The sequence below is a fragment of the Aulostomus chinensis genome, chromosome 23 (genome assembly GCF_037954235.1).
Source record: "Aulostomus chinensis isolate RoL2024-O1b breed Wild chromosome 23, RoL_Achi_v1.0, whole genome shotgun sequence".
In the NCBI taxonomy this organism is placed as follows: Eukaryota; Metazoa; Chordata; class Actinopteri; order Syngnathiformes; family Aulostomidae; genus Aulostomus; species Aulostomus chinensis.
In genome coordinates this window covers 2,797,501-2,810,951 of record NC_141342.1, presented here as the reverse complement: position 1 = coordinate 2,810,951, position 13,451 = coordinate 2,797,501, and the positions used below count along the sequence as shown (strand labels likewise).

The following is a 13,451-nucleotide window of genomic DNA, read 5'->3' as shown; positions in this document are numbered from 1 at the left end:
AGGTGAGTAAAATGTGGTCAGCGGGCTCTGATGACTGAGCTGATGAATGCCGCCAGCCGCAGCAGGTGAACGGTGTCTCCTGTGCTCCACGGGGGCGGCGGCCAAACCGCCTGGCCTGCTTTTGGTCTTGCTGGGCCCCCAGAGTGATGAATGGATTCGCACAGGTGAGATTCACCCGCTCATCTCAAGAAACAGTTCAGCGGGAGATTTACATCGTGTATGTGAAGGCAGCACCTCGAGTAGCCCACTGGTCACAGTGACGTGAGGGGTAGGGGCGGGGCCTGCGCGCAGGTGAACACCGTACAGGTGTAGTTAGTGGACATGTGCGTGCAGAGTTGAGCGCCGTGACTCACCGTTACTTGGGCTCCGTCTGTCCGCCGGGATGGCCGGCAGCTGCGTGGGTAACTGCGCGCTCGTGTTCTCCCTCGCCATATTCTTTGACGCGGTCGGTCTGGTTGTACTTCTGGTCGGGATTTTCGGTAACTTGAACGTGGACGGTCGCTTCTACGGGGATTTTCTCATCTACACGGGTTCGATCATTATCTTCCTCAGTCTGGTGTGGTGGGTTCTGTGGTACACCGGGAACGTGCAATCGTACACGGAGGACCGGAGAGGCTCCCTGGACCTCAACTTTACGCACTGGGCCAGGAAGCTGTCCGAGAGGTTTTCCAAAGGCACCATGAAGACCCTGGAAGCCGGGGAAGAGAAGAGGAGAGTGGGCGACGGGAGTGAAGTAAACGGGACTGTGCGGGTGACTCGGATTACGTGGGAGGGCGGCAGGAGCGGAGACGTGTGGGGCCACGACAACAAGGGGTTTGATGGGGGGAGTGAGTGTGGTCCAGCTGATAAAAACGTAGAGTTGGGGGAGTTGAGGAGCTCAGACGTGGCTCTGCATACTGTGGATAGCAAAGCAGAGAGGCTTCTTTGACAGGTGAGTATTCCACCTTCACCCCTCCTCCTCCTCCTCCTCATCACCACCATCACCATCTGTGACCGGGGGCCACCGAGCATCCTTGTTTCCAGTCTATTATTGTAACTCCACTGCTTTGACAACCCATTTCCCCTAACCTATTTAATCTCCTGACACCACAACATGTTGCATTTTCTAAAAGTTAAAGCACTCCCCTGAAAAATGTATGATCTGCTGAAAGTCACGGCCTGTGGAACCAACAAACAGTCCTAATTGCGAGTCATAAATATTCAGTGCATCGGCCTGGTTTCACCCCTCCTGTCAGTCTGCTGCTGTGGTGCTCGTCATAACCGCCACAGCTGTAGCGCTTTCATCATGACTGCTGGCAGAGCAGCCCCCACCCCCGCCCCCCACCCCCACCCACACACACCCTTCTCTGCCCCACTCATCATTATGTCCCACATTTTTGTCAGTGATCAGATGACTCCCTCGGAGTCTGAGGAATGGGCACCCTCACGTAATGCTGATCCCACCCCAGGACCTTCCTTGGTCACTCAGCTCATGAATATCTGTTATAATAATTACATTTTTTCTCTCCACGGCTGTTGTGGAGCCGTCTTCAGTGGCCCGTGGCAGCTCTTTATTAATGAGCCCGGCCATTTCTGCTCACCTTCACTGTTCTGCATTATTTTAGCTGTCACTTGGCTTGTAACTGGGTGGCGAGCCGAACCCCCTTTAGGCCAAAAAGGCGCAATTGCATTTTAATGGAACTCAGCAGAGTTTATTGATCCGCAGGAATAGATGATGTTAGATAGAAAGGTAAGGAGGAAGCCACCTGATTATATAAGTCTGCCTCCGTACACCAGTTCCAAGAAGTTAGTTTTATAGGCCTGTTTTCTTATCTAACCCAGTTAATGGTCATGAGATGAGGAATGGTGAGGAATGACGTCATCAAAAGTGCAAAGACTGTATTCTGAACAGCAAGGCTGTGTTCTTTATCTGCAGCAGCTGTTTAACACCCCTGGATATGTAGTTGCTATTGAGGAGCAGGCTTTCAAGCGAATGAACATAGTAACTATTTTCACTGGAGCAGAAAATCATACGCTTCCTGTCTGATTCACGAAAGAGTGACATCAGTCAGAAACAAGTACAATACTATGTGATTCATGCGGGGATGCGCAATAATATCTAACTATATATATATATTATAGCTACAATAATAATATCGGCACGTCATCAGTATCAGCAGGTACTGGTCATCGATTTTTATGTATCGTTATCTCTTTGTTTATATCAGCCAGTTTTGCTCGTCTTCTACGCTCATCAAAGACGAAGAAGCGACAATTAATTTAAGGTTTGTGGGCTTTTTTCCAAATGTCAAAGAAACCGTCACTTTTTATATTCCCAATGTTCACGTGTCTTTTTCAATGCGTAAAAAATGTGATTATCATGCAAAGTCCTTTTTTCACAGGTAATCAATACTGACAAACATTGGATATCTGCAAAATATCCGCTTATGCATGATCCACATTTGCTGTCTTCTGATCAGCTTGGAACACACATCTGCTAGTAGTGATGCGGATCCAGAACCAGAGCTCTTTTCCTTCCAGTTTATCATTATTATTGCTTTTGTTGCTGCCATGTCAAAGGTTCCTTCATGAGGCTGTCATAAACCACACAGCTCCTGAGTACAGAGAGCCAAAAATAAACATAAATGCATTCGATATAAAAACATTCCAGAGAAACGTATTTGAACTGTGTGCATGGATCAGTGACGTTCCTCGTGGTCCATCGTGACCGTTTCATGGTCCAACAAAAGCTGTGGAGTGGGACTTGGATCGGTATGTGGATGAGCACCATCATTGCGATATCCAGTCTGTGCATGAATTTAGCTGATACAGGAATAACGTCTGTCTGTAACTCTTCAGAAGTACGTTTGTAGTCCAGTAATACGAAACAAGACACTGACCTGACTTTAAGTGTGTTGCTCTTCTGTGAGTCACTCACCTGGACACGCCTCCGGCGCCGTAGCTGCAGGTTTTGTTTACACTCATGCAAGACTTGGCCGAGAGACTAACTTGACCCGTGTCAACAGTGGAGATGAGCAGCAGAGCTGGTCCAACTGTTTATAGAGGAGCCGTCCAAGTGTACATTTAAAATGATGTTAATAAGGCTGGCTGATAACTGTAATAACTCAGAGGCGATTGGACAGCATGAAACTCAGCAACGGCCGCCTATAAAATATATATATATATAAATTCCTTTGGATTTGTGAATGAAGTGGTTATATTTGGGTTGTCAAAAGATCGTGGTGACTGCACTACTCTAGGGCTGGGTGATCCCCTTGATTTTCAGATCATCCAATTCTCTTTGGTTGGCAGTGAGCATAACCAATGGAAAAAGTGAGTTAATGGTGAAAAAAAGAACACCAAGTCTCCTATTTTGGATCATTTAGTATTTTCCTCGGATGCCAAAGGTGAGCTGTGGCCACCACGCAGCCCGCCAGCGAGCTGTGCCAAAGATGTGTGCCAGTGAAAGACATGCACACTACAAATGTACTTGCACACCTAAAAATGTCACCATCCCCCCGGTCTGCTAAACCGTGTCAAGCTACTTTATATCCAAAAGGTGCACTACACCCACCAAATTATGAGTCTGGACAAATGTACACATAAACTAGACTGATGGGTGGGGGCAGAGAGTTTTATTTTCTATTTTTTATTTTCTTTTTAATTATAAAACCCAAAATTGAATTTGAGAACTCTATAAATTAATATTTCACTGGGGGCAGAGCTTGGGTCGTCCTGTCACTCACCAAACCTAATCTCATCAAACTAATATTTGCCCTGACCTCAAGATTAAACCTGCAGGAGAGCTCACACCTTATTTCTTCTTAAAACAGAGCTGCCCCGATTGCTGGTGTCCGTGTGGATGTGGGCCAGATAAACACCAACGACGCTGCCCACAATTGAAAGTGTATGATTTTGAAGGAAAGTGTATCAGAGCCAAATCATAACCACCTGACTTATTTTCCACTCCGTCAAAAAGTACATTCATTCCAAATACGGGCCTCATCTTTGCTGTTTATTTTGCCTGCATCATGCCAAAGGGCATTCTCTCTGATCGCTGCAACCCTGACTAGACTTCACCAACTACATGGAGCCAGTTGAGATTTCAGTGCACTCAACTGTACAACAGAATAAACTACAAAAATCTGCTCAGATGCAGATCTGTCCTCTGAGCTCATGGATGCCTAATCTGGAAATAAACATGGAAAATTGGGATGGTAGGCAAGGAACAAGATCTTGTGACTAGAATCATTCTGGTCGTCACTTGTTGTCTGAGCAGTATAGAGCACTCGTGAGAAGGCTTTGGCTCCACGCAGCTGAAAGGTCAGTGCAGAGGAGGAGGAGGAGAAGGGGAACACATTGGCTGAGAAAGGTCTGACAGCCCCTGCACTATCGTCTGAAGGCATGACATTATGTCATTTACAGACACTTTTGTCCCAGTTGACAAGACCGGCTTTCAATTTCCACGTTCACGCATGTCTGGTGGGTTTCACATCTCAGCTGAGGATCAAATACCCAATTTGATGGGCATCTCTTTGCATGTCAAGTCATTATAATTTTCAGATGATTAAGCTATTGGTTCTGTCCCGTGACGACACAATAGGGTGTATCTGAAACTGTTTTTAGGCATTTTCTGCAGCAAAGTCTTCCGTCTTTCTTATCCAACCTGCCTTTAATTTGCATTTGCAATTTATGAACATTAAGTGGCCTGATGTGCCTTCCGCCAATAAAGAAATGAAGCAAGCTTGTTTGAGCAAGACAGCGGCAGCGGGTGTCATGGCACCCAGAGAGAGAGAGAGAGAGAGAGAGAGAGAGAGAGAGAGAGAGAGAGAGAGATAGTGGTGCACAGGGAAGGAAAACAGGACAAAGTAGCAACACCGGCAATGTTGCCAGTGAACTGCATGCGCGTCATCTTCACGAGATTTATTCAAGTGTTAAAGTGTAACGAGGTGTCTTAATCGATGTATTAGGGAATCTTGCCACTCCTACTGGGAGACTGAAGAAACAAATGACAGGACAACGCGTGTGTGTGTGTGTGTGTGTGTGTGTGTGTGTTTGCATGTGCGTGCATGTGTGCACTTTCATACAGATTAGAGGTTGAGACAATCCCAGAATTTGCAAAACTGCTAAACCACACCTGCAACATGTAGTTCGTCCGTTTTGCGGTAGCTAGCCAAAAACATTAAGTACACAGTAGGCAGGTGTGGCCCCTGGCTGCTGCCCTCCCCTCCACCACAGGAGTTTTATCACTGGATGTTGCAAAAGGGAACACAGGCTTCCACCTAAGTGCAACATTTCAGCTGCAGGAGCCGCCTCCCTCTCAGCATTAGGAGTCATGAAGGGAGATGTTTATCAACGGTTATCAACACGCTACGGCTCAGCCATTGATAATCACTGAAACAATGAGCTAAAGTGTTCATGTGAACAGCAAACACATGTTGAACCCGCTCTAAGTGGCGTCTTTATCTGTGTGATAAGCTAACGATTGCCTTTCCTCTTCATGGGTTCATTCTGCTGGGTAATGAGTGGGCGTCTTCACATCTACATGGAAAAGTTGTTTTTTAGCTTCCCAGTTAGGACAAACGTGTAGAGACTGATGTCACTCTGGTGTCATGGCCACACAGTTAGCCTAGCCTAGCATAGCAGAAAGACTGATGTTGAGATTTGAAAAGAGGTTACTCTTCATTCCAAATGAAATACTTTTCAGACTTGACGCAAATTCATTCTTCCCAGTTGATGTTTGTGCCAAGTTTGACCAAACTCCTTACTGGTTTAATAAGAATGGGACGGACAGAGGGACATCCTGGAAACAGTAATGCAGCTGGACCACCGCTGTCCCCCCTCACTTATGAGATGTTTTCAGTAACTTTTATCATTTTACTTATAACTGGGAGGGAAAATCAGACTTTATATTTTATCGTAGATTTTTTTTTTCCCGTGTTTAATAACCAACTCCTTCCTTTTACATGAATGTCTTTTGCGTTACTGCCATTGGTTTATTCTACTTGGAGTGAAAACCTTTTCTCTCGTCTACTTCGCAGGTCCGACTGCTGCGATTCAAAAGACTCTGAACCGATGAACTGAAGTCACTTTTTTTAACTACAAAGACCAATTCTCAATCAGGGATGAAGGCCCTGCGTCCGCTGTTGGCAGACGGGCTGTGCACAGAGGAAGAAATGGTTTTTCAGATGTACATAGCAAAGTTCTATTTTTATGCGTGGATTTTGTGACGAATGTAAATTATTTTCTTGGAATAAAGTTGACAGGCAGCTGGCTGCCATTGTTGTTTGTCCGTGTTCAAAGGCGTTCCTGCGCAGGTATTAAAACTGGTTCTGTTCGACGGAATGCACAGAACCCTGGGTGGGTTTACTCCCAATCCTAAAAAGATGTTTGAGGCCCCAATCATTTCTAGTAAATCCACCTGTGTGCCTGCGATAAGGCTGGAATGTAATATGTTCAGCGTCAAGCATCAGAGGGGGTGTCATCATGAAGGAAACATTTCTCTAGACTGTCGTAAAAAGAAGGGGGAAAAAAGCTGTGGTAGATACAGAAAGGAATGTGACTTGAGCATTTCAACTGTTCCTTCTCATCACGCCAGACTCGCAGGTGACACCGACAAGGAAGGAAGCTTTTTCTTTCATACTCGTACCGTTTAGATGAACTGGCAAAGTGGTGAGTAATTGCCTAAATCAAGGCGCAGTCAACTACTCCTCTCATGGATTACACTCCCTATCTTGGACGCTGCCTGCCCTTTTTCCTCCTGGCTGTCCTCCTGGATGCAGCAGGCCTCATCCTCTTCTTCGTGGGTGTCTTCGCTCCCTTCCAGTTCTGGGACTTCTTCGTCTTCACCGGGCCTCTGGTCATCTTCCTCAGCCTGGTGTTCTGGATCTTCTGGTATCTGGGGAACTTGGAATTAGAGACAGAGGATTTACTGCAGGATGGAGTAATTTACTGACAAGAACCACTGCACAGTGACACCTAACATGCAGGTGCTGAATTTCAAATGAAAAAAGCTTTGTACCGTTGAAAACGTCACATTGAGAAGTGAAGGCAGCTCTGCTCTTTCCCCTTGAAGGTGACTGTTCCCTGCTTCAACGTGATGCCGCATGGCGGCTGATGTGATGAAGATTCCTTGAAGACCAAATGGATTCTTTTAGTAATCCATTTTTGTACATATAATTTGCACATCTATTTATATTGTATATATTCTAGATCCCTGTTTAATTTACAAAACGTAAACTGAAGACAGATTGGGAAGTAACAAGGTATAATTAATGACTGTACCAAAGCATATTTTTCATGTACTGTACTACGGTGCTCTGTACTTAGTAGAGTACAGCCTTGAAAAACTTTTAAAGGGAGAAGATGTCTGCCAAGAAGACACCAACCGTATTCACTCAGTAAAAGGACAGAGACGAGTTACAGACACTTATAATGTTATTCTTTTGAGAGACTCAATTTTATTGTTTGGAATTGGGTTTTCTGAATCCTTATTGAGGATTAAAACAAAATCATTTTGATTTTACATAAATTGAAGAACCTGCACATCTCTATACTTTTCCTTGAGTAAACACAAGTATCTGTACTACTTGAGGAATGAATGGGTGTTCTCTTTACTCCTCTTGGGTTGTGTACTTCAAAGTACAGCTGAGCTGAGCTCAAGACAGAGAAACCATAGAAGGTTCCTTACTAATGATTTAATCAAAACCTTTAGTTCCATTCCATTTACACCTCAATGACGCTCTTAATGGTGTATTTACTTGTTTTCTTTGTATTGATTTCTCGCTAAGGATGTTGTTTCTGGTCATCAGTCTCTGTGGTTATTTTCCTGTTGTGAAATCCGAGTATTGGTCGCGAGAGCCGTTCAACAGAAACCAGTCAAACTGGGTCTGTTACTGGGGCGGGGAGCATTCTCGACTTACAAGAAGGGTTTTCTGGGAGGAGGAAGGAAAGGAGAAATGTTTCCCATCCATGACACAAAATAGATAAATAAATACGGGCTCTGAAGTCCAGGAGGAGTGTTTTTAAGATTTATCTGTCAGAAAGACTCGGCATCATAATCTTCACATCAAGTTATGTGGAATGGCTGGTTTGCGCCACTGAAGCAGGCACACCCTATTGACAGTGTGGCTTATATTTAAACTGAGAGTCACAATAACCTCCAGCTAGCTGCTAATGTAAAACGTCGATAGTAAGACAAACCAGGTGACGTTGGCGAAAACAAGACAGATTTTGTGGGGAAACCTGACTTCAAAGTGTGGCTACAGTTTTATTTACCCAGCTTTTGCAGTGCTGGCCACCACAAACGTGTCACTTTGTGCAGGTTTTTTGGGGAGTGTATTAGCTGTGCATGATGAAATCATAACCGCCCTTTGCACTCAAACATCTTCTAAACAATGACTCGCTGGACGCGGGATTCTGAGGTGTAACAGTCCCTCAGGCGGCCTCTGAGGCTCTAGTTTCCTCATCACACCTCACGCGTCTCTCCGTGACTTGTTGCCAGCACACACACAAACAACTTGCATGGGTCAGGTGAACATGACACTGAAGACTCAGAGCTTCGGTGACAATGCGGATGTGGATTAAGTTCTGTGTGGGGTGTCGGAGGAGTGTTAGGTTGTTGTTTGGTGTGCCAGCGCTTCACACTGCACCAGCCCGGTTTCATGGAATGTGTGTGTGTGTGTGTGTGTGTGTGTGTGTGTGTGAGAGAGAGAGAGAGAGAGAGAGAGAGAGAGAGAGAGAAAGACCTGTACTAATTCTATATGGAGTGAGAAAACCTGCAGAAGCATTATTATTAACATAATTCAATTAAAATAATTTCTGTCATAGATTAAAACTTGTCTTGATTCTGTCACTGTTGTCAAGGAGGGGTTTATTTTGAAGCTCTGGTCGAATGACTTCACACAATGCTGAGCAGGGTCACCACCACCAGGGACATCTCGATGGGGTACTTCAGTGTTTTATCTGTGTTGGCGTTCCCTCATCAGCACACCTGCACTGATGTGTCACCCATCGATCGTCCATCGACGTAGTTGAAGTATCACATTTGAAAAGTATGACGGAAATTGCCAAATTCAAAAAAATATTTTAAACTCACTTGAGGTGGTTTTTGCCTTTTTCAAAAAACAGTAAATATTTACAACAGATGGAATCTTTCAATTTGAATAAACTGATGAAATGAATCTTTGACTCATGTGACAGTCATGTGACAGTCATGTGACAGGGACATTCCCAAACTTTGTCTCCAGCCAACAGCATTATGTCCATACTAGCTGGTACTTAATACTTTCACCTTATCCTACTGGCAATAGTTCCTCGGGGCCTCTCTCCCTCCGTAGCGTCGCCAGTACCACCATCTTCTAGCAGCATTACGTAGCCTGTTTAATACAAATAATGACTTAACCTTTTTTATTATGTACATATAGATTTTTCGTGAATATGTCGGCATTTCTTTTTTCCCTTGCATATTGTCTTTTTTTATTATTATATTTTTGAGGCTGGTCAGCTCTTGACATCCCAGTTCCGGTCGTCAGGGGCTGCCAGATGTACATTTTAGTTTTAAATGATTTTAAATAATTTTAATAAGCTGTTTGCTACTTGCACAGTTGTTGCAATTTCATTTCACTGCTGTTGTACATGTACAATTATGCACGTGACGAATAAACCTCTTGAATCTTGAATCTTGACTTTTCAACTAAATATGCTTGCCAGTGAAATGGAAGCAAAAATACCTTTTGGCCTGAGTTGAGGGAGAGCAAAAGTAGCAGTGGAGCGCAGCTGAGATTCTGGTGGAAACACCCCAGAAGAGGCATCATGTATGGTGTTTCTGATAAGGGTGCTCTGGGTGAAAGAGAACTTAGAGCCCAGATGGAAGTTGACCTACGTAGTGGTTACATTTCCATAAGGGACTTGTGTTTTGTTACTGTCAGTAAGATTAAATAATGGTAGAAAAAGTTGTATCATTGCATTGGTGTCGGTGCAACTGAAGTGCTATTTTAAAATGCAAGCAGTCCAACTGTGCTTTTCAGTTGGTCACATACCTCGTTAATGCATTAGGGAATCAAATTACTCAGTGTGTATACGGGTTCATCGTATACAGGAGTTCTGTGTGAGCTCCACGGGTTCCAGTGTGATATTTAACGCAGCAGTCGAACAGCAGTCAAGGGGGTTTTCATCAAAGAGGAAAACAAGGCATGTCTGGACAAAGACAAAAACTTGATGCAGTCCCAGCTTAAGGAATCCTCAGTTTCTCCATTATCATCTTTGATTGTGATGTTTCTGTATGGAACAGAAAAGGTGAGCTGGAAGAAAGTCTGCCGGCTGTAAGAGGGCACACCACCACCTGCTGTTCTACAGGCAGACACACGCTTGTGAATTCATCAGTTCTTCCCCGTTCGTGTATTCAGTTCAGGTGCAGTTTGTGTAATCTTAGCAAGCTACTTAGCAACTGTGTGAGAAACAGTCTAATTCATTATTCCATGATATACCATTATTTTTAAAAGGTCCAACTAAATCAGTGGGCCACCTTTGGCCTGAAGGTGCTTTGTGAGTATGGACCCACAAGCAGAACCTCACAGGCAGTCTGGTAATGAGCAGGTGGCGGTTGAGTTGTTTGTTTGAACATTTTGGTGCTGGTGAGGAAACAAGATGAGACACTGGCTTTTACAGGATGACGGGTGCAAAGGTCACAACAGTCTACTGGTGACCTGCAACCTGCCTGCCCGCAAGAGTCTCGGAGTAAAACCGATACCTGTACTCGCTCTTCTCTGTTGAGATTGGCTTTCATATTTAACCCTTTGAAAACAAAATTGGAAAGAACTTGCAAAAGCACATGCAGCATGTGTGCTGCAGTAATACTAATATAAATATGTGCTGCAGTAATACTAATATAAATATGTGCTGCAGTAATACTAATAATAAATATGTGCTGCAGTAATACTAATATAAATATGTGCTGCAGTAATACTAATATAAATATGTGCTGCAGTAATACTAATATAAATATGTGCTGCAGTAATACTAATAATAAATATGTGCTGCAGTAATACTAATATAAATATGTGCTGCAGTAATACTAATATAAATATGTGCTGCAGTAATACTAATAATAAATATGTGCTGCAGTAATACTAATATAAATATGTGCTGCAGTAATACTAATATAAATATGTGCTGCAGTAATACTAATATAAATATGTGCGACAGTAATACTAATATAAATATGTGCTGCAGTAATACTAATAGAAATATGTGCTACAGTAATACTAATAATAAATATGTGCTACAGTAATACTAATATAAATATGTGCTACAGTAATACTAATAATAAATATGTGCTGCAGTAATACTAATATAAATATGTGCTACAGTAATACTAATATAAATATGTGCTACAGTAACACTAATATAAATATGTGCTGCAGTAATACTAATATAAATATGTGCTGCAGTAATACTAATATAAATATGTGCTACAGTAATACTAATATAAATATGTGCTGCAGTAATACTAATATAAATATGTGCTGCAGTAATACTAATATAAATATGTGCTACAGTAATACTAATATAAATATGTGCTGCAGTAATACTAATATATATAGATGTGTGCTGCAGTAATACTAATATAAATATGTGCTACAGTAATACTAATATAAATATGTGCTACAGTAATACTAATATAAATATGTGCTGCAGTAATACTAATACAAATATGTGCTACAGTAATACTAATATATATATATATATATATATATATATATATATATGTGCTACAGTAATACTAATATAAATATGTGCTACAGTAATACTAATATAAATATGTGCTACAGTAATACTAATATATATTTATGTGCTGCAGTAATACTAATATATATATGTGCTACAGTAATACTAATAATAAATATGTGCTGCAGTAATACTAATAATAAATATGTGCTGCAGTAATACTAATATAAATATGTGCTACAGTAATACTAATATAAATATGTGCTACAGTAACACTAATATAAATATGTGCTGCAGTAATACTAATATATATATGTGCTACAGTAATACTAATATAAATATGTGCTACAGTAACACTAATATAAATATGTGCTGCAGTAATACTAATATAAATATGTGCTACAGTAACACTAATATAAATATGTGCTGCAGTAATACTAATATAAATATGTGCTGCAGTAATACTAATATAAATATGTGCTACAGTAACACTAATATAAATATGTGCTGCAGTAATACTAATATAAATATGTGCTACAGTAATACTAATATAAATATGTGCTACAGTAATACTAATATAAATATGTGCTGCAGTAATACTAATATAAATATGTGCTACAGTAATACTAATATAAATATGTGCTACAGTAACACTAATATAAATATGTGCTACAGTAATACTAATATAAATATGTGCTGCAGTAATACTAATATAAATATGTGCTACAGTAATACTAATATAAATATGTGCTACAGTAACACTAATATAAATATGTGCTACAGTAATACTAATATAAATATGTGCTGCAGTAATACTAATATAAATATGTGCTACAGTAATACTAATATAAATATGTGCTGCAGTAATACTAATATAAATATGTGCTACAGTAATACTAATATAAATATGTGCTACAGTAACACTAATATAAATATGTGCTACAGTAATACTAATATAAATATGTGCTGCAGTAATACTAATATAAATATGTGCTACAGCAATACTAATACAAATATGTGCTGCAGTAATACTAATATATATATATGTGCTACAGTAATACTAATATAAATATGTGCTACAGTAATACTAATACAAATATGTGCTGCAGTAATACTAATATAAATATGTGCTGCAGTAATACTAATATAAATATGTGCTACAGTAATACTAATATAAATATGTGCTGCAGTAATACTAATATAAATATGTGCTACAGTAATACTAATATAAATATGTGCTGCAGTAATACTAATATATATAGATGTGTGCTGCAGTAATACTAATATAAATATGTGCTGCAGTAATACTAATATAAATATGTGCTACAGTAATACTAATATATATATATATGTGCTACAGTAATACTAATATAAATATGTGCTACAGTAATACTAATATAAATATGTGCTACAGTAATACTGATATAAATATGTGCTACAGTAATACTAATATATATATATATATATATATATATATATATATATATATATGTGCTACAGTAATACTAATATATATATGTGCTACAGTAATACTAATATATATATATATATATATGTGCTACAGTAATACTAATATATATATATATGTGCTACAGTAATACTAATATATATATATATATGTGCTACAGTAATACTAATATATATATATATATATATGTGCTACAGTAATACTAATATAAATATGTGCTACAGTAATACTAATATATATATATATATATATGTGCTACAGTAATACTAATATAAAT

At 40.4% G+C, this 13,451-nt stretch overlaps 1 protein-coding gene across 1 annotated transcript; it reads left to right on the top strand.

Moving 5' to 3' along the window:
• Window positions 1–260: 260 nt before the first annotated feature.
• On the top strand, window positions 261–6,259 carry LOC147239147 (uncharacterized). The gene is made up of 2 exons (XM_086195130.1): window positions 261–931; window positions 6,021–6,259. Exon 1 carries the CDS (start codon window positions 383–385, stop codon window positions 926–928), a length of 546 nt encoding a protein of 181 aa, XP_086051256.1. The 5' UTR covers window positions 261–382; the 3' UTR covers window positions 929–931; window positions 6,021–6,259.
• Window positions 6,260–13,451: the final 7,192 nt, after the last annotated feature.